This window comes from Varanus komodoensis, unplaced genomic scaffold (assembly GCF_004798865.1).
Source record: "Varanus komodoensis strain SLA01 unplaced genomic scaffold, ASM479886v1 scaffold28, whole genome shotgun sequence".
NCBI lineage: Eukaryota > Metazoa > Chordata > Lepidosauria > Squamata > Varanidae > Varanus > Varanus komodoensis.
In genome coordinates, this window is record NW_025335727.1 from 6,273,434 (window position 1) to 6,295,730 (window position 22,297).

The following is a 22,297-nucleotide window of genomic DNA, read 5'->3' on the forward strand; positions in this document are numbered from 1 at the left end:
AGCTGGTCATCCTAAAGTCAAATCATCTTGATTATTTAGCCCGGTGATCAACTGAACTCAATAGTGATGTGCAGCTGAGTAAGTGCTTCCCTTTGGAAATGCCATGACGCTTCAGCACTGAAGGGGAAATGTTCAGGTGAAGAGGTGGGGGCTGCTAGCAGTGGAATCAGGTACTGCACCTGCAGAATGAACCCGACTGCACAGCTTGCAATGAGGATGGAAATGCCAGCAAGTGGGATGTGGATTAGCACAACATTCCTCCAGTACTTTTTAAAGAAATTCAAGGCTTTTTGGCTGCAGCATGAATTGCAGATTTAGGCAGGACATTTGTCTGTTTGTTTCTTTCAGTTGCCTTCCTCGTCATCATTCCTTCCATTGTTCCTGTTACCCTATGGCTTGCTATTGCTGACAGGTTACCAGAGGTGGTGCTATGTATGGTCTAGGGCTCAAGTTTACAGCACACACACCAAAAAAAAAAAAAAAAAGCAAGGAGACCCCAGGGATACATGTTCAGGGGGAGGAGGGCCTTTTATTTCAGGGAGGAAGAAAAACCCCCTCAGGCAGAATGATGCAGAGGGGCACATACAGGTGACATGTCAGCTAGTCCAGAGGATCAGATGCACCCACCATGGCCCTTCACCTTTATTTCTACAAATGCCCATGGAGAGCAGATGCTCTTCCAGAGATTTGGGGTTTCAGATGAAAGACTTGGGGTTCCAGGCCTAGTGGGCCATCCTCTAATGTTGGGTTATCAGTGGACAGTAGAACTTCTTGAGTTCTCTACATAGGGGATTTAACACACTGCTTCACTGAGGTTTCATTGTTCACTTTTCATTGCAGGAGGAAAAATGTGTCCTTTCTCTCTGGGTTGGTGCTTTTCTGTGTATGCTTTGTGCTTTTCTATGCATGCTGTGAATCAAGCTCCAGGTTGTGCTGTGGCAGATGCCCTACACGGGGCATCCATGCTAGCTTGTCACAGCTTGAAACTTAATGCAAGACTTTCCTCTTTCAAAAAGAAACAGTGAAGAAGCCTGGAACACACGGAAGAGGATCTGAAGGATGATATCATCTGGAAAGTGCCCACCAATTTTACGAGTGCACAATATACGCCTGGTGTGGAGAAGCCCTTTGCCATCCTGTGCCTGCTCACGAACCCATCCACGCTGGGCTGGGTGGAAGAAACAAGTGGGTGGTGGCGGTATGCAAGAGGGCTAACCAGCGTAGCAAGTGCCAGCCGCTCCAGCCACTAGCCCTGCTTGCACCATGGCTGTCCTCACCAAGAATCACTGGCTGTGCACGTCACGCCTCCCACCTGCTCTGCACAGTATTCATTGCTTCTCTACCAGTGCACTAGAGATGTGGGGGAATCTGTACTGGGATTCTGATGGGTTTCCTAGGCCTGGCCCCCCAGACATGCTTTGTTGCAGCCATGAATCCAAGTTCCTGGTGCGCAGGTACAATGTTTGTGAGGTCTGTGCCAGGAATGGAGGCCCACGTAGCCTTTGCACAAGCAACATCCTTCGTTCATGTCACATGCAGCAGCCTCTGCTTGTGCTACTGTACCTGATGCAGAAGGTTGATGGCTGTGCAAGCTACATTTCTGTGAGCATTTGTGGACTTCTTCTCTGCTCAGCTCACTTTGCAGGATCAGGCTGAGCATGAGGAGAAATCTGTGAGAGTTAGAGGGGTGGATCCAGCAGAGTTTCTTTGCAACACTACAGCAACTCCCTGTGCCGGCTGTGATGAGAAGAGACCTGCTGGATCAGACCAAAATCCAGCATTCTGTTCCCACAGTGGCAAATCAGAAAAGGATAAGAACAAAGCAGTCCCCATCAAGGCAGTTCCACCCCAGCAGGGGCCCACTAAGAGGGGCATCTTCCTCTTGACCATAGCAACTTGATGGTTCATCTGCCTCTTGTGTTGGCCCAGGCAATGACGGTGGTGAGGAGGAGCCATGTTGGATGGCATGCCTTGCTTGTCTACTGCCTCCTCTGCCTTCAAGCAAGGTGGTGGTTTGTCATGATGAGAAGCAGGATAATAAGTGGGAGCAGCTCATGATAATGGTGGGGAGAAGAGAGATTCACTGAGCATCCCCCTTATAGATGTCCATACAAGTTCCATCTCCTCCTGTTCTGTTAACAGAACATTGCTGGTGAAACCCCAGCACTGGTGGAGCTTCTGGTCAGTAGACTAGGCAAGCAGGATAGCCTAAGCATCAAACCAATGGCTTCCACTGTATGCCTGCGAGGAGTGATGCTTCAGTTGCTTCCTGAACCCCAAATACCGCTACTGTATGAAGCCGGATTGCACATGTAACTGCCACACTATCCAGTCAAATTCTAGGATAGTGTATTGCATGCATAGGTTATATTTTGATAATGCAATAGGAAGCTGGATAGTATCTTCTTGGGGGAAAAGAGTGATTGTATTGCTCTTTGTAAAGGGTTAACATTACTCTTTGAATATGTCTATGAATATATTTTAAAAATACAAAAGCAGTAAACACAACCTCTAGTTTTCAATGATTTCCAAATCTGGATTCTAAATATTCTTTGATCGTATTAGAAAATATCTGAGTAGAAAGAGACAAAGTAAAAAGAAAATATCACAACTAAGTTAAAGTTCCAAAGGTCTCAGCTGAGGTGGAAAAACCCAAATGTCAATTCCTTGAACAGGACATTACATCTGAAGAATACGTTTATAAATTTCTTACAGTTTTAACTATATACATTTTCCTTCCTTCCCTCCCTCCTTCCTTCTTTATTTTTCTCATTTTTAATACAGTTCTTGACTTTTTAAAATTGCATAAGCTGTGCAGATTCTCCTACTTCCAGTTTGTCTAATGCTCTTCCATTTTATAGTAGCAAGTAAAATACCCACTGGTTGCTCAGGGTCTTCCTGTCTCCATCAATATGAGGGGATTATTTTCGTCTGTACAAGCATCTTGATCTAATGACATAACAAGCTTGGGGAGCTTGTGTGTGCAACTCTTCCACTGGCAAGGGCTTCCCCATTCATCACAATGGACAAAGTAGATCTGCAAACAAATATGCCTCCTCTTCATGAAAATGTGGAAATGGACACACCTAAGACCCCTGTATATATACTAGAATGCATGTGGGTCTCTGGACTGGAGAAATGAGCTGTGATCTTCCATAGAGATTAGAATGTGCATGGTCCTAGGAATGCATCCAACCAACAGAACTGTTCTACCTATGACCAACCTGTGCAGTTATATACTCGTATGTGTTCCATTGCCAACTTGGCACAATCACAACCAGTTTTGTGCATCCTCTGGCTTTGTGAACGGAACAAAATAAAGTTACATAGCCAAGTTGCCACCTTCATCGTACACAGTTATTATGCATGTATCGGCTCTTGCCAATGAAGGAAGAAAGTATTGTGTCATTCTCAGTTTTACCTAAATCATTTATTTGTTTTAACTAAGAAAGGTAACATTGACCTGAAATTGTATATATGCAACTATACTAAGATAAATGGCCACTGTGAACCTAAATTAGAAAGCTATTTGGTGCCAATAGTGTTAAGAAAAACACACCAGAATTCTTTTCTCTTTTCTTTTCTTTCCCCCTGCAATCCATAATCTTGGATTATGGCCATCCATTTTTTATATTTTTTATATATATATATATATAAAAAATATACTTTTATAGATAGATTTTTAATCCTTTTTTCCATTAATCACATAGCAAAATACAATTTTCTGATTAAACAATAGTTATCTGATGGCAAACAATTCTTTTTATTGGTTTACATTTCGCAGGTCACAGTCACAACCACGTCAGGCAGAAATTGCACATAGACCATCCTGAATTTTGAAGACTTTTCCTGTTTCATCTTCTACAGGAAAATTCTTTTGATATCTGGGTGGGGCCATCACTCTACACTATCATGACAGTTGTCTGAAAAATTAAAAGTCAAGAAAGTTTTTGAAATTGAGAAAAGGATCTTTTTTCCAGTTTTGTTTGGAAATCCCATGCTTGATGTGCTAAGAAGAACTGCATTATGAAAGTTAATTTGCTCTGTAACCCTTTTCAAGTTGTTGTGAAATGTTATTTGAAATAAGTATGTGTGTATTTTAAAGAATTATGAAGTTGTTATTTCCAGGAGCACCAACATTTTGCAAGACTTGTTGTAACTACTGATCAGAAAACGTGAAGCCCAACCCAATACATGTTTACTCAGATGTTGGTCTTACTTTTTCTTGGTGCTTATTCCCCTGTAAGCGTGCAATGGGTTGCATTTTAAGACAGTTTATGGCATTCACAATGTCACAATAACCAACTCAATTGTGGGCTTGCAGTGCAAAACTAGGCAGGCTTCTTCATTTAAAACCTGTAGAAGGCATACTCAAGTCTTCAAAAGCCAGATTGGCCTCAAGAAAAAACTCTTTATTTTGAGACAGTTACCATTACTTCATTTTTTAAAAAATGACAAAACAGCAATAAACATTTGAGCTCTTTAATGAGCAAATATCAGGTCTCCTAGCATTGGAATAATTATAATATTCATTATCCAGATTAGCTTTATTTGTCACTCAGAGGGGCCAACAGGAATGGCCCAGAAGTACAAAGAATTTTTTCCCCATCAAGTAGTATACAATTTGCTGTGTGTGTAATAAGCTTTCAATCTTGAAAAAGAGTAACTGAAAACAAACATTTCTGTTACTGCAGTTAGTTTGTCAGAGAAAGTTCTGCGCGTTATCTTACAAACTATCAAAATTGCTAGTAATTTGAAAAAATGCAAAATAAAATAAAAATCACATAACTTTACTCTAATAGAAATATAATACAGGAAAGAGAGGAAGTATTCACCAGGGGTGTGCTCTTAGTCCATCTGATTTTTTCTCTTTTTTATATAAATGTACATCTGATTACACATACAAACATTTTGTTTTTAAATGACTGTGACGTATTTTGTAAAATTCAAAAGTAATAGGGGGCATTGGACAAAGACCTTTTTTCCCATATCAGGACACTGTTAAGTAAGATGTGGAACTGAGACTCTTCCAGATGGTGATGCCATTTCTCGTATAGCCTCTCTATCAACATTTGTACACTTTGCAGAGATCTCCTTAAGACGTTTCCGGTGAGCTCACAGAAACACCAAAGAGAAGCAGGCAAAAGGGGGATACCTTGGAAACACAAGAAGCAAACCTGATTTCATGCAATATGATTAGTCAAAGAATCAACCCAAACTGTAATTATTGAATTGCTGTGATAATTTGGGGTGGTGGGGGAAGTCCACCTTTACATATTGCAAAATTTTCCTTGAAAATAAATCATTGGACAGTTCCTTTCTCTTTTAATATGATGGATATAAATGTAAGAAAGTGTAATGAAACCGCATCAAAATGATGAACACTCAACTGAAAGACTGACATCATAAGTACGATGAACTAACCAGTTGGAAAGGAACAAGAATAACAGAAACATTACACAGACATCTTTTGTTTTCTTTTCAAATTCCTATCTGTGAGCATTCACTGCTGTGCACCTAGAGTACCATCAAATGCCTTTAAGAACTACTATAATGCTCTCTGTTGCTGGGATGTTACTGGGAATTTGGGGGATGTCCAATAAGCTTTTCCTCCTTGAAAACAAACCTTCTTAGGTTGTGCCAATTGAGGGAAGAAGCTTCTATTGAGAACTCCAATGGGATGAAAGGAATTTTAATTACGGCTTAATCAGCAGCACAGCCACCAAGCATAATGAATTATCATGCACATCGTGCTAAAAATATTTCATTTCCTTTATTCCCACAACGTTTATACTGACAGCACTTATGTGATCATGTGGTACCTGCCAGGTTATAAAACTCTTCCTTTTTTATTGGCAGATCTCAGCATATAAGCCCCTTTCTAAGGCCTTTAACAGCATTGGTGCTTTGTATACTTATCCAAATATGTAAATATGGTCTACACAAGAAAACAGTTCCAAATAAAAACTGGTGAAAATTATCTGACATTCCATTAATGTGTCCCTTGTGCATATTGATAGAACTTTTTTAAAAATTTTCAGTCATAGTTTTCTTTCCCACTTCTGTGTTGAACATGCCTAATTCCATTATGTAACTTAAATCCTCAAAAAATTAATACTTGAATGTGAATGTAAAAAGTATCATTCAGGACAATTGCTTCAAGCAATTGCAAAAAGTTATACTTTTTTAAAAGTTCATTTTTATATATGTACAATTCGCTTTTCCCCCAAAATCCCCAACGTTCTTGATATGTATATTCACATAATATTCCTCCATATTTAAATAGTAAGAGTCTTGTAGGTTGAAAGCCAAGGGAAGTCTTCTGTAATTATAACCCACTATAATCCACCAAAAAATAAAAGTTTGTTTCATCTTGTTTGGCTATACCCTAGTTGTCGAATGTGAATGGGGGTGGGGGTGTGGGTGGGGGTGAGGATGGGGCAGAGTGCTATTCTGTCCACCAGTAAACGTGTTAAATGTGTGAAGGGGCTGAATCCCAGGTATAGTGTTGGGAATCATTGTAATGGTGTTGGGGGTCATTAACGGAATATCATCGGGTGACCGTCTCATAGCTAGTGTGTAGTCTGGGGGACAGGCGGTCCTAAGAACCACCTCATGGGGATGGATGGATTCACATTCATGACCCAAGTCAGTGTGCTTCATCTGGAGGGACATTATTTCCTCTTCTTGTGCATGGGTAAGATCATTGGTAGTCGTACGCTGTGGGCTGCATCTCCGGTGGACGTCGTGTCTCCTCTTGTCCTTTTTGTAATAGAGTGCTGCAAAGGCCAAAATGTTGAGGAACAGCAAAGATGCTCCAACAGCGATAGTTACACTCAACTCAGTGGAATAGTCTCTTTGATCTCCTGAAATTAGGCTTGGTGGTTGTTTGGGATCGTCTTGCTTGGCTGTAGGAAAGGCTGATGTTACAGGTACCAAATTTTTCCGGGTTGGCCTGAAAGTAATATCAGTTGATGGCACTTTAGTTGTTGTAGAGGTATACTGTGAAATGTCATTAAGATTGTGCAGGTGAGGTACCAGTTCCAACCACAGGTTCACCTTGTTGGCTCTATAGTGTTCTTTTACTCGTGGTTTTAATCCAATGTGAAGGTAAAGTTGATCTTTCTGAGAGTATCTGGTCCATGCTACCTCCTCAAAGCGATTGGGTTTTGTGTGAATAAATTTAGTATCCTGTGGGACTGGCTGATTTGGATCCCTAGAACAAGAAAGTGAGCGTATCAAACCTTTTGGAAAATTGTCTTAACTTTCAAAAACACATCAACACATTTTGTAATATTTAAAAAACTGACAAATGAAATTGAGTTGCATCCAGTCTTCCCATGCTTTCAGTACATCCTCTAAAACAATAGGGCAATTTAGTCATGACTCACCTCTGTCCATTCATTTGAATGGGTATACTCTAAATATCATTAAGTTTGGATCACATCGATTTTTTGTTTTGTTTTGTTTTGTTTTGTTTAGTCACAAAGTCATGCCCGACCTATCATGACCCCATGGACAACAATCCTCCAGGCTCTCCTGTCCTCCACCGTCCCTCGGACTCCTCTCAAGCCCACATCCATTGCCCCAGTGACTCCATCTAGCCGCCTCATCCTCTGCCATCCTCCTTTTGCCGTCAATCATTGCCAGGATCCCATCAATAGATGTTTACTAAGTTCTAAAATACACATGGAGCAAAACCATAAGGCAAGAGTTCAACTCTAGTAATGTCGTACCTTTCATGACTTGGAATAAAAAATTATGTAACTGTCTAGAAGATGTAAGGTGATCCCTAATGAATCACATCACGAGTTCAGCCAATCCAGCATCTTTCTTCCCACAGTCACCAACAAGACATCTTCACCTCAAGGAATCCCATGGTTTGGGCACAAAGTCAAGAGCTATTTGCTATTCTCTCCCATTCCACCAACATGTATGCAGTGGGCCGGTTTGAACAATAGAGAGGCTGTGGGATAAAAAACCATGGGGTCTCCAATTTGAGCAAGATTGTATTGCTTACAGCTTCCAAAGGTGCCTTTACTTAGCACACCAGAAGTGGTTCCCTCACAGGTTACTATGTCATCCAAACCTAGGCTGCTGGGTTGTCAGGAGCTGAACAATACAGCAGTTAGCTCAACAACAAACCATGGTTCATCTGCTAGGTTGTTTAGCTCCTACACAACCAGTGGTCTGAGTTTGGAAGACACACTGAACAACCTAATATGCAGCCAGTTATGAGCCATAAAACAAGTTGCTAAGATTGCGTGTAGCCTGCCCTCTGCAAACTAGCCTGATTCCCCCTTTAAAGTTTTTAAAGTGCTTTTATATTAAGTATGCTAGGGATTCATGTCTTAATAGTGACTGAAGGTGCAACCCTATCACTGCTAGCCCCAGACAGCCATAGGAGAGGTTGGAGTCCTGCTCTGACCCCAGAAATGCTCTCCAAGGTGAGAACTGGGAACGTGAGCTCAGAGTGCCCTTTCTCCACCCTTGCAGCTAGCATGCCGCTTGGGACCAAAAGACCAATCTTGGTGCTGGAGCTGTGTGGATGCTCTGGGGGAAGAGCAGAAAAAAAGCTGTGTCGTTGCACGTAGCGTTCCAGCCTGGCCTTCGCATGCTGTGGGACAAAAGGCTTCGACGGTCAAACTCAGATGTGCACTGTTTTTGCAGGGTGGGAGGTGCATGAGGCTGTCATCTCCTTCTGCGCTACTTCCACCTGCAATAGGATTCATATCACCCTCTGCATCTGGGGGTTTGCAGGTAGCCACACTGGATCACACTGGGAGTTAAACAAACCTCTTACTTCCATATAGCTTGTTGACAATAATGATAATGGTCACAATTTATATAGCATTTTAGGAGAATTCAAAGAAGTAAACCTTGCAATCCTTACAGCTACTCTCCAAAGGAGGACAGAATTACTCCTATATTGTGAATGAGGCTGAGAGTGGGGGAGGCTTTTCTCAGGCCACCTAGATTTTTCACAGCAGAAGTTCACAGCAGAACTTCAGACATGCCCAGCTGAAGGTATTCAGGAATTGTCTTCAAAAGATGAATATCTTATTATTTAATATATAAATTTAATTATATTAAATTTAATATAATTTAATACAGAGTTCATGCCCGTTTTCTTATCACACCCTTTGCTCCCAGAATTTTTGAATTCAGTAAAGGAGAAAAGCGTACTATTTCAATATTGTTGGAAACTACCCATTAATTACAACAGGATGCTGTAATGATAATCTTTCTCTATAGAAATCCAGCAATTTTTCTCCTTGCCAGACTGCAGACTTCACCTCTCTGCCTGATTGAGAAGGCTGGACAAAGGATCCTGTTCTTGTTCATATCCATTCTTCTGCTCTAGTATCTGGGGAAATGGACAAAGAGAAAATACCATAGCCCATCTTTCAGTAAACTGGTGTCCTCAAGATCTTTTGGATTTCATCTCCCATCAGGTCCATCCAGCATGTCCAATGGTTATGAATTCCAAAAAATCTAAAAGGTCATCCAAAAGATCTGGAGATCACTGGATTGGTGAAGGCTGATGTGAAGGCATCACTTCAGAAGCTAACAGATTTCCAAGTATTAGGGCTGTCACACTGGCACTGGCCAAAATAGAAATCCGGTCAGCTGGATTCATGGTTGGGAGCCAGGTTCAAGTGAGGAACTCCCTGAAAATGTTTAAAACACCCAGGCTCCACTGCATCCCTTTTTAACCATTTCACGGGTGCTTTCTTAGTTGCAAGGTGATGTCCTGAGTTGTAAATGTCTTAGAGAACACGACAGTTTTCAATAGGTAGAACTGCTTATTTTTATAACTATTCCTTCTTTGTGCTCTGGGTACCATGACAAAAGATAGTCCTTCGTTTGGTCAGATTCTATGCACTCACGGAGTACTTACCCAGTTTTTGCAAAGTTTGTCCAGTATGTCATCACCACTGCACTTAGCATGACGTCATTTTTAGAAAAGTTGCAAGGAAACAATTCAGTAGGACCAATCATTGGGATACCTAATACATAAGGAACCTCATCCCCGTGAGCAGCATCTGCCCATGCAGGAACCTGATCAGTTTGGCAATGATGGTAGAAGGCATAAAAATACGTGGGTGATCCAAAATTGGAATGAAGATCAGCTGTAGCCACTGCGGGTGCAACCCACTGATGATCAGTGAACAAAGCCAACAGAGTTTTCCTTCTTGTCTCAGGATTATGTCTATCTGCCCAGTCTGTGTACATAAACTTGATTGTTTCTCTCAGGATATCTTTGCCCTCAGGGTATCCGTATAAGTTGTCAACAAAGTTTGAAACAGCAAAGTCAAAGTCACTAGCAGATATGCCATCTTCACTGTCAACTATGTTTTCAACAAATTTCAGCCCTTCTCCTTGGTTCACTCCCAACATTATGTCGTAGTTGAGGAACTCTCCTTGCTCCATCAGTATCTGAGGGTCGTCCGGTATCACATCCCCGTCAATGACTGGGCCAAAGGCGATGTGGTATCGTGCCGGCTGAATATCCTGATCGACAAGTTCTCTATACGGCTTCTTCTGCAGACATTCCACCAATTCGACCGTGTCCGACACATTGCAGCCCACTTTTGTAGCCAACATCCTGGCGTATTTTGCAGGCTGAAAACTGACTGCCCAGCTGGAGAGCGCGGTTCCACTCTGAGCAATTGCCCTTTGAAAAAGTCCTGTGTGGACAGAATTAGAGGACAAAATTAGGAAAGGGATACTAGGGCAATAAAAGTGGGTACATGCTTAAAACATTTGAACTAAAGAGAAACCATACAATTACAATCGAGCTATTAGGCAGTAAGTAGCAGGACAAGGAGCTTTTGGTTGGTATATGTGCAGTTAAATAATGCAGTTGTCTCCAGATATAAACTCTGTATAATTTATTGCAGAATTATGGAAACAAAGCGAAAGGAAGTGACCATCCACTTCTATGCAGCAAAGCACTGATCCTGAAATGGAAAATGGGGAGAACTTTAGGAGAAATTAGGTGCACCTGTTTGCACATTGCAGCTGTCCAGCCCTGCGCATGGGCCATGAGGGTGGATGCAGTTTGGACATCATTAATGTGCATGGATATATTGCTACCGTCAATGTCATAGTTTATCTGTGAGGAGCATGATTTAGGACTTTTCTATGTAATGCATTTATTGTGTGCTCATGATCCCTCATGCATAGAGTTTATGGGGCCTTCACCCAAAGTCCTATGGCCTCTCCCATGCTTCCGGCCATTTCAATGACTTTTTTAGAGTAAGCATTTTCCTGGATGGCACCCTGATTCATTATGGAAATCCTGTGTAAAATCCAAATGCTTCCTTATACCACAGCACCACCTTGCATTGCGTATGGGAACATATAGGAAGACAGGAAGGAAAAAGCCAGGGAGGAAATCCTGCTATAAAAGGAGCTGCTTTCTCCTACAAAGGAAGCAGAGCCCTCCAAGTGTGTTGGCCCTATTTCTGATCAGTACTAGCCACAACAGCCAATGATGAGGAATGACAGAAATGAAAGGACCACAAGTAGCTTTTCCTGGGCTAGAGGGAAACCTAATGCATTTCAGATAGAACTGCATCTGCTTTGTTGACCCCCTCATTTGCTTACTGACACTTTCGTCCGGTGTTTTAAAAATTCATTTTATACTATAAACAGCATGTAACACACTCTTTCCCCGCGTTTTGCAAGACATGGAGCTGAACTGATTGCAAGAGTTATTCAAATGAGCACAACGTTGATTCCACACACTTTTTCAGCCATTACAAGGAAAATGCTTTATATGCAAACCCTTCTCCTTCCTTGTGGAGATAAAGGAATTATGAAAAGGAACTGCTCCCCACTTATTTGAACAAGAATATCTGACTTTAGAGTTCCATTCATTTGGGGAACACCCCTCAGTTATTAATCATTTCCAGCTCTCCTTAGAATGCAATACTTGAAGAGGTCCCCGGGACATTCCACTGAAATCAGTCAGTTTTCTATGAAAGATAGGTACTCCATATTGATGATACATCAGTCAATATGGCCAATTTCGAACATTGTTTCAATATTGCATTATGGGGCTTAATATTGCATACATAGTACAAATCAATATATTTATTTAATGGCATCCAAATACAAGTACCAAATGATTCTCTGAAATTTATGTATAACAATAAATTTAGGCTGTTGCTTTTCTCATGCTGACAGCTCTTGAGCTAAGCTCAGAGTGCCTCTGAAGCTTGATCATCTCTGGGTGAAGCAGATCACTTGGCCATGTTCTTCCCCGGTTCCTGTAATGGCTTTAAGAATGCATGGGGGACTGGATTCAACTGAAATAAAATTCAGATACATACTGAGAGAAAATATACATGCAACAATGTATTGTTAGGAACAGTATGCAAATGCTTACATCTTCTCCGATTTAAAAACCAACCCCGGATGAACGTGAAAGTAATGCATAAACAAAACAGAAGTATAGGTAAAAGCAAGCAGAAATCACATGGAGTGGAAATAGGTAGCTTCCAGTCCTAAGCAGTTGTAGTATCCACTTGAGTGTAAAGGAGCATTTCAGTCCTAGAAATGGCAAGTCAGAGGAATTTCCCATTTTGTGGAGCATGTTCAGCCCAATGATACCTGACATAGATCTCCTCTGTTTCTCACTAGGAGACAGTAACAAATGAACTGCACTGCACTGAAGTCACGTCTACTTTCAGTATGACTAAGCTTGCATCAGACCCGTTATCTATTTCCACTGATACCGTTGGGACCAGCAGCGCAATCCTATAGGAGTGGACAAAGATTCTGTGGTGCATTCTTAAGCTCCAAAACCCCACACTGCTGAAGGGCGTAAGGGATTCCACTTCTGTTTCCCCATTTTAAATGATTTCTACCCAACTGGTCAGGTAGGGTTGGTCATACTATAAATCCCTACATGGCTTGGGACCACAATACCTGGTGGAGTGCCTCTCCCACCCCTGAGATACCCAGTCACTACACTCAATCCCTGGGGTCTCCCTCCAGGAGCCAAACCTTGAGAGGCTCAGTGGGTGACAATGGGGGGGGGTGTCTGTGGTGCCTCCCCCCATTTGGAACAACCTCCCTGCTGCAGCCCACCTAGTGCCAAATTTGCCATCTTTTCAGTGCAGGTTAAAGAAGCCTTCTTAGTAGAGGCCTTTGAGAACATTCCTAGTCACTCAGAGGCCTGATGCAATTATCCTTTTATTCTCGACCAGGTCTTTTTATTTGGCTCTTAATGTTCTTTTATGTAATGTTATGCAATTATTTTTACATTTTTGTTATTGTCTTTTCTCCATTGTGCTTGTGCTTTCTTGTAAACTGTCCAGAGAACTTTGGCTACAGGCAGTATAGAAATGAAATCAAATGAAATAAATAAATAAATACTGACACCAGCTGGGAAAAAAAACCATGACTCCAGCTCCAAGACTGGTGCAGTTTTTCTTCCTTGTGAAGGACACAGTTGGGGAAAAGAGGGTCCTGTGGACTGATGAACTGCTCCAACCCACTCTGGATGCCAATGAAGCGTCACCACTATATCTAAGGAAATGGACCTTTTGGATGCTTTGTTGGGCACCCCGGGGACTCAGGTGGTTGCAAGGGTCATGAAGGGGATCCTGTAGCTCACTGGGGGCCAGCTATACCCAGCAGCCCAGATCTGTTTTCGTTCCAGTTACTTCTGTGTTAAGGGATATGGATGAAACTGAAAGGAAAGTGACCCATTCTGAAAGTGCTGATATAAACAGCAATACTTGTTAAATGCTCCATTAAAGACTAGATTGAGTTAAAAGTGGTCAAAGACCTCAAAACATAAAGCTCAGTTCAGCTACTTTAAAGAAGGAAATCTTTTTTTATTGAATAGTGATTGTGAAAAATGGATGAAAGGGATGGAAGTGGTGTTCTTCTTTAACCCTCAAAGCCACTTTCTTTGAAGCTGTTTCATGAAAATCAAGGGCATGGTTTGTGAGAGAATGATATGGGGACTTCAGCCTTTGCAAAGGGAGTAACAACAGTTAAAAGTAAAGGGCAGAATCCAACCAGTTGCAAGTGTTCGAAGTAACTTCCCTTCAGTGACAGAGGACTGAAATCAGTGAACTCTGAAGCCTAATCCAAGGCATGTTTACTTAAAAGTAAGTTCCATTTTCCTGAATGGATTTTAGTCTCTAGTTTGTGTGCACAGAGCTGCTATTTTGAAGGTGCTAAGCTGTGGCTGGATGATGCCCAATGATCTAAGAAAATGCGCTAGTGCAAATTTGGGTCTAAATTGTTGATCATCATATGCTGTCTATAGGACAGGCTTAGGGAAACCTGTTTTGATCCTGGGATGAATTGCCTAACCAGTGAGGCATGTTGGGTGACATCAAGGAGTAGGTCATGGGACAAAACATTTCCTTTTGAATCACCTGCCCTACACGTCCCCTGACATCATCCAAGACCCCAGAGCTTCCCAGGATAGAACAATCTTCTTCCCCCAACTGGACCTCAAGTTTCAAACCCAATTCCTCATGGAAAAAAATCTGAGCTGAACAGTGAGCTAGGGGAATTTTTCCTCAGGACTTTGTAGTTACATTTTAAGTGCAAACACTACACTTTAGAATATTGTAGCAATTGTCTTCCAGAACATCACGGCAGCAAATTGCAACAACGAAGGGCACCTTTTCACTATATTGAGAGTAACTCAACTTAATAACTACATTATTTTCCAGAAATGCACATCGCTGCATGATTTGCAGCTAGCTCTGAACTGCTGCAACAAATACGACAACAAAAACAATGAAATGTTCTTCAGGATTGTATGTAACAACCTCATCACAAGCCCAAGTGTGGTTCATACATGTGTGTGTTTCCCAGCTTGCGGTGGTGAATTGCATGTGTGAATGGCCTATCACAGAACAATCACCACAGAGAGGCAGATTACCAGTGTTGTAGTTGAGCCAGGCTTACAGGATCAAAACACTGGACCTCTTGATGGGCAGGAGCAATGGCATCATCTTCTACCCCTCTCCTTCTGAGCTTTGCTACATGACTTTCAGTAACTGAGATAAAACAGGGCTTACCAAGAAAAAAAATGAGGTAATCCTTGTAATGCAAAGCATTTTGGGGTGGCGCAGTATTCAGTTAAGACCTATTTGCTTTAAAAAAGCTGCTTCTACGAGTAGTCAAGAAGCAGTCTGCTAGAACTGCCTTTTTGGTATGGATCAAAACACCTGCCCACATTTTTGGAGGTGAGAGACAGGTGTGGCAGTATCTGATGGCTCCAATCTCCATGAAGTGGTATAGCCACACCAAGTGTTAGCTTGAACTTTAAAAGACCCGACTCCGCTGCTGAATCTATTTTGTGGATAGTTTTCAGCACCATGGATAGCTCCTTAAAAGTTCAGACTGAAGCCAAGCGAGGATGGATACACCACACTGCTGGCATTGGGCTGGCAAGTCTCCACTGGACAGGTGATGGAGACTGATGAATTTTGTGTGGTATGAATACCTAACAGAGTGTTGTCATAGCATATTAGTCAGGGTCCACCATATCTCTCATGCTTCCTATATAGGAATCTGAGGAGCATTCTTGGCCAAAACTTATGGTGTCACAAATATGCTTTGTTCTAAGTGGCTGCTAGTTTTTTCCTGTGATGGCTGCTGCTTTTCCCACAGAATTATCCTCATAATGAAAGGTAGCGGCCTTTAGAACAATGGGATGGCAAGGAGTCTCCAGGTGTCTTTCCCCTCCCATTAAAATGAGCACCTGAAAACCCATCCTTTTCATGAACTGAAAAATGTGTGAAGATTTTTGTTCAGCTCCACATTAGGGCTGAAGAGATAGAATATATATCCAGACAGTAGAAGAAAGCATGAAAGGATTCTTGGTCATGGTGTATGTGCCTCAAGCAAACAGGACTTGTAGATTTTGTATTATTTCCAGACCTGCAAAAGCTATTTGACCAGAGGCAAAAGGGAAACTAAACTAAAGCATTTACAAAATTGCCAGCAACACCTCTCTTTGCTTCTCCCAACTCCCTTAAGAACTGTTATCTTCTTCCAGTCTCAACTCCAAGGTACTGATTCTTCAGTAAGTAAGAATTTTCAGAGCACACACAAACACAAATCGAGTGATGTAGCGCATGCCACCCAAACTGTGCTTGCTAATTTAGTAGTGTGCATCAACAAAGTTCCCATGCAGCCGGATCAGAATTGTTTTGCACTAAAGAAGTTGTCCACCTCAACGTGCCTATAGCGTCGCCAAATGCATTAGCAGTCCTGTAACTCTTTTTATGCACAGAACATCAATCATTCGAATACTGAGCCAATACTCTTAAATGAGAGTGGCAGATCTTCCTTTAAATGGTGGGGAATGAAGGAAAAGGAGAATGACACGGAGAGAATACCAATTTCAAAGGATGTCTTGCAGAGATAAATACTTTCAGTGCATACTTAAGAGGAGGCCCAGTGACCACATCTGTCTCTCCTAAGGTTCCAATCTGAGCATGCCCCCTTCATAGAAACAGAGGAAAGGCTGTGATGGCTCAGAACCAGGTCCAGCCTTCTGTACACAGCAACCAACCAGCTGTTGCCAGCGTCTTCCTCCAGCTACCAAAAATTTGAGGGTTTCCTGTGCAGCATTGTCCCCATTCCAATGTGGATTCATGCATGTACCCTAATCTCTTTCCTCAGACCTTTTGCCCTTGGCCTCTGACCCCATCCATGTCTTAGATGTAGCACCTTGATTTAGATCAATGTTTTTTCAAGCTTTCTGCCTCCAGAGAGCTCTTTCTTCAGTGACTAATGTGCTCAGCCAGCCCTGTGTATCAGCCCAGGGATCACCCATGAATTCCAGAGATTCTGAGACATGCTTTAGGGCATCACCTCTGTTGATGGAGCTGAACCTGTTCAGTCTCCCTCTTCCCGCTCATGAAATAAGAATTTGAATCCAGAAGAACCACAACCTCAAGGTGTAGAGCACAATCCGATCAGGATGCCCCTCATCCTATGACCTCAGAGGATAATGAATAGCTGAGGCAGGCCAGGAAGAACACAGAGGAAGAGGTCCAGCAATGCACTTAGATGGTCAATTTCAGCTGCTGAATCACAGTACTTTGGAGGGGGAAGGAAAGAGGCTGCAATGCTACTAGGAGACCATCATGGCCCTCCCTGTTCCCAGATCAGCCCCACAAGCCATGCTTCTAGACTGTTTTTGTACCCTCAGAAGAGTAGACCATGCAGTTCCTTCCATGGTGGCTGTGACAGGGCGGGAAATCAGAGCACAGCTCCACGGCTCCATGGCTGAAACAATTTCCCAACCTCGTAGCTGGGAAACTAACATCTCCCATGGCTGTCTAGACAGTGTCTAGTGACCAAAGGACTGTGCTGCCTGCCAATTTTAGCATCCTGCCCTGACATTTGGCGGTGACACTAATTTTAATGTGTCTAAAGGGGTAAAATATCAGCAGTACCCTGCAGTGTAAATGCAGGTTTGAAAGCTGGATCAGAATCCTTGTAAATGCTTGGCTCTTGCTTATTTAACATAAATGTAGCAATTGCCCTTCTACTGTGTCAAGTGAATGTGTTTGTCTCCATGTCCGTTTTCCTTCTATTTGTAAATGCAAATAAAAGGACTTGTCTTAAATCATTTAAATGTAACCCACCCTTGGAACTTTTAAAGAGTGGGTTAAAAATAAAATAAATCCATGGGTACTAAGTTGCTGTTTCCCTTCCTGAAAAGGATGCTGGACAATGTTGTGGCTTCCTGCAAATGGAAGTGCCAGAAGGGGAAGGGGAAAAATCTGTGGAGCCCAAACCAACATTTGCTTGACTTTCTTCTCTTCAAATGCCTGTAGTATACTAGAGAAGAGAGACGCCAGTCACAGAGCAGGAAAAGACAGACTGGAGTGACCTTGATACTTTGACAATTTTGGGTCACACATGCCAAAAAAGTGCCTTTCTTTCTTTGAGTGGCACTGAGTGAAAACAGATTCAGACCAAAGGACTTCTGAACCAAGTGCTCATTTTCTTCACAGCAGATAACAGTTTGCAGTGGATCTGCCATTAGTTTTGAAACGGAGTGTTCTGTTGCTTGAACTTTGCTCATAAAATGCTGAGCAGCATTTATTTTGACTCGTAAAACACTAAACAGGCCTAAGATGACAGATGAAACAACGCTGGCTTCATGTATACTGTGCATATCACTGCCTCGCTTCCCCAAGAAGGCCCCCTTAAGGGATCCATACCTGCATGCAAGTCGCAGTGGCCAGCTTTGCTGAATGAAAACTTGTCCAGGGTACAAGAGTTTCAAAGTTCTACAGGAAACAAGAGGGAAGCCAAAGTCCATTCTAATCTAGCTTCTCACATTTGTCAAGGAAATGCTTCTGAGAAACACTCAGACAGGTCATATGGGCACTAGTGGTTGTTCAGGGAAACACCACCTCCATGAGTGGAGGAAGCATATACTCCTGTTGACTAGTAGCCACCGATGGCCTTATCTCCCACAAAGTTGTCTACTCCCTCTTTAAACCCTCATCTGTCAGTGACTATCACCACATCCTGAGGGAGTCAGTTCCATGTATTAACTATGTGCTTTGGGTAGACGTCATTCCTCTGGTCTGTCCTGAAACACCTGCCATTCAGCTTTAATGAAGGACGTGACAGTCACAGAAAGATGCCCCTACCCTTTTTCTCTGCATGCTACATGATGTAAAGAAGCAAACAGGAACTATGAGGTGGAGGACAGGGAAATAATGGGCACAACCTGTTCCCAAACCCCGAAGCTTATAAAAAGCATTTTAAATACAAGGATAATGGGTTCAAGCAGACAACAGTTTAGTCATCATTTTAAACTGAGTTATGGTTGATAAAGACTCAAATTTAATGGAAACAAACAACCAGGACATTTTATTATCGTTTCTGTGCAAAGGGTACCAGGCATCTGTCATAATGTTCACTCTTACAGGATCACATGCTGCTAGTTTATGCTATGAAGCCTTACATAATAAACCTGAACCAATACCTTACTCATGCACATTTTCCCTTTGGCTCAAAGCCTCCTGGGAGATAGGAAAAATAATAATTAAAAGATACTAACGTAAGAGCACGAGAAGAGTTATGCTGGGTCAGATCAAGGGTCCATCTGGTCTGGCATTCTCTTCACACAGTGGTCCACCAACTGCCCATGGGAAATGCAGGAGCAGGCCAGAGGGTTTACGGAACACTTTTGGTTGTGTACCCAGCAACTATATGGAGCTATAGATTCCATTTCCGATGGTGGTAGCCCAGAGCCATCAGGACTAGCAGCCATTGATAGCTTTAACCTCCATGAATTTGCCCAATCCCTGTTTAAAGCCATTGAGATTGGTGGCCAACCAGCTATGACCATATCTTGTGAAGGTTTTTGTAATAATTTAACAGTACAATATATGCAGAAGCCCTTCCTTTTATCTGTCCTGAGTCTCCAATCAGCTTCATGGGGTGATCCTGGTTTGAGTTTTATGGGAGAGGGAGAAACATGTCTTTCAGTCCTCCACACCATTCATTATTCTCTACACTTCTATCACGTTTACCCTTAGTTCCAGATGTTATAGAAACATAGAAACAGAGCAATTCAGAAAGGGTCTCCCAGGCCATCTAGTCTGACCCCTGGCTCCAGCCAGTTCCGCTCATGTAATCCCCAAAATGTGGTGATAACTTTGCAGAGGTGTTGCTCCAGCCACCTGAACATTTTACAGAGCAATCCAGTTTAGACGTTCATAACTTGAGATTGGAGGATTGCAGGCATCCTGTGGAGGCTGGAGGAACTGTGAAGCGAAGGTCAGCTCTGCACTCCTTCCGTCCTACAACTCAGTTCAAGGGCTGATTTTGGCCAACTAGCTGAGATGCTTGAGAGCAGAGGGGGAGGTTGCAGCTGCACAAGGATATGTTGCATCTTGGTGGTACCTCACTATTCCCCATCCCTCCCTCTGGATTGTTCCCCCAACATGGTCTCCAAGGTTGCAAAACCTTGGTATTCCTGCGCTAGACGCAGTGGGGAAGGTGCTCTGAGCATATAGACTCAATGAGACCGGAGCAATTTTCCTATTTTTTCCAAAACAACAACAGCCAACCGACCTATAGCTGTGTAGACACTATCTAGCAGTGATAGCATTGCATTGCTTTTTGCCCTTTTCTGCCCTTTCCCAAACTCAAGAATATCCTTTTTATGAGTGGGAGCCAGAACTGTACAGACTATTCTAAGTAGGATCATACCATTGATTTTTACAAGGGGAATATGATATGGGCAGCTGTATTTTCAATTCCTTTTCTAATCATGTCCAGCATCAGATCTGCCTTTTTTCACAACCGCTACGAATTACACATACCTCTTCATTCGTGTAGCAGCTTCTGCCACAGCTCCAAGGTCTCTTTCACAAACAGCTCAAATTCTAGCTGTATATACTTGAAGCTGGGATTTTTGCCCTAATGTGCATCATTTTATATTTGCTTACATTGAACTACATTTTCTATTTCCACATTTCCAGTTTGAAGATATCTTTTTGGAGCACCTTCTAATTTATTATTTTATTAATTTTATTTTTGGATTTATATCCTGCCTTTTTCCTACAAAGGGCTCAAGGCAGCTTACATCATTCTCCTCCTCCATCTTATCCCCGCAACAACAACCCTGTGAGGTAGGTTGGGCTGAGAGTCTGTGACTGGCCCAAAGTCACCCAGTTGGCTCCATGGCTGAGCAGGGACTAGAACCCAGATTGTCTGAGTCCCAGGCCCACGCTCTTACCCACTACACCGCACTGGCTAATCATTTTGTTTGTTTGTTTTAACCATCCTAAGTAGTTTGGTGTCTTCAGTAAACTTTTAAATACATTCTGGTCCCCTCCCCAGAAAGGTCTGCCTGGTGCCGACATGATATGCTTTCTGGTGCCAGGTTGAGACCTTTTTGTTTACCCAGTATTTTAAAGTTCAAATATTTTAATTATGCTTTTATTGCAGTCATGAGTGATGATGAAAATGATGATGTTGGGTTGTTATTATTATGATTTTACTATGTTGTATTTATTGAACGATTACTGTAAGCCATCCAGAGATGTGTAGTAATTGGACGGGTTAGAAATACCCAAATAAAGAAAAAAAATTTTACATCCTTCCAATAAGATAATTTATCATTTGCTCCTACTCTCTGTTTGTTTTTTGGGAAGTGATTGAATCATAAGGTTGTATTTCCACTTATCCCATAACTGCTAACTTTCCTTAGGAGTTCTTGGTAAGGAACTTTGTCAAGGTCTACCAGATTGCCCTTGTCCACATGTTTACCAACACTGCCAAAAAACTTTAAAAGGTCATGAGGCAGGAATTATCTTTGTTGAAGCCGTGTTGATTCTTTTCCAGCAAAGCTTGTCCTTCTATATGCTTACTAATTTTAACCTGAGTAATGCTTTCAGCCATTTACCCAGAGCAAGCATTAAGCTAACCAATATGTTATATCCTAGATCCCCTGAATCTCTTTTTTAAAACCATTTAAAGCATACCATTCTTCAGTTCTCTGGCACAGAGCCTGATCATAGGAAGATGCTACATATTTTTATTAGAAAAGCAACCATTTCATGTTTTAATCCTTTAAGAATTCTACGATGGATACCATCTAGGCCTGGGGATTTATTAACTTTGATTTTGTCAATACAGCTGAGAACTTCATTTTGTCAGCACTATTTGCTTCAATTTCTCAGACTCCCTTTCTGAAAAGATGAGTTCAGGGACAGGTTCTATATCTTTTGCAGTAAAGACTGAACAGTTAACACTTCCCTGAATGCTGAATAACTTTCTATTTCTTCACTGCCAAAGTTAAGGAATTCAGTTCTGGAGCCATTTTGCTACTTTTTCTCCCAGTGTGTTCAACTTGCAGTTAGGATTCTTCGTCCTGTTCATAATACTTGGAGTTTCAGTGCCTCTGGTGATGTTGTTATGCAGACAGGGGCCTGCAACCTATGACTCAAGGGCCACATGGAGCCCCCACGGTCTTAATTGTGACTCATGCACAAACAGAGCTGAACTGACCTGCTCAGACACAGATTTAGGGCCAGTCCCTAAATCTGACCTACTGACCTACTCCAGACCTACTAGGGTTGGAGGCCTCCATTTCAATTTGGAGCCCCATAGGTATGGGAAGCCATCTGCCCCAATCCCCTCCTTGCTTAAATAAAGTTGGAGGGGCCCCAATGGCTTCTGGTACTTCTGTTGCATTACATCTCATTGCAATAAAAGCGGCTTTTGCTGACATACACTTTGCCTCTTGCTGCTTCCCTTTTCATTGAACCAT

At 42.1% G+C, this 22,297-nt stretch overlaps 1 protein-coding gene across 6 annotated transcripts in view; it reads right to left on the reverse strand.

Moving 5' to 3' along the window:
• Nucleotides 1–6,381: 6,381 nt before the first annotated feature.
• NLGN1 (neuroligin 1) overlaps nucleotides 6,382–22,297 on the reverse strand; it is a 491,733-nt gene continuing 475,817 nt past the window's right edge. For all 6 annotated transcript variants that reach the window (XM_044434499.1, XM_044434498.1, XM_044434496.1 and 3 more), the window contains 2 exons: nucleotides 9,902–10,691; nucleotides 6,382–7,216 (listed from right to left, as the gene is read on the reverse strand). In XM_044434499.1, coding sequence (XP_044290434.1) covers nucleotides 6,382–7,216; nucleotides 9,902–10,691 — 1,625 coding nt within the window. The remainder of the gene's footprint in view (nucleotides 7,217–9,901; nucleotides 10,692–22,297) is intronic.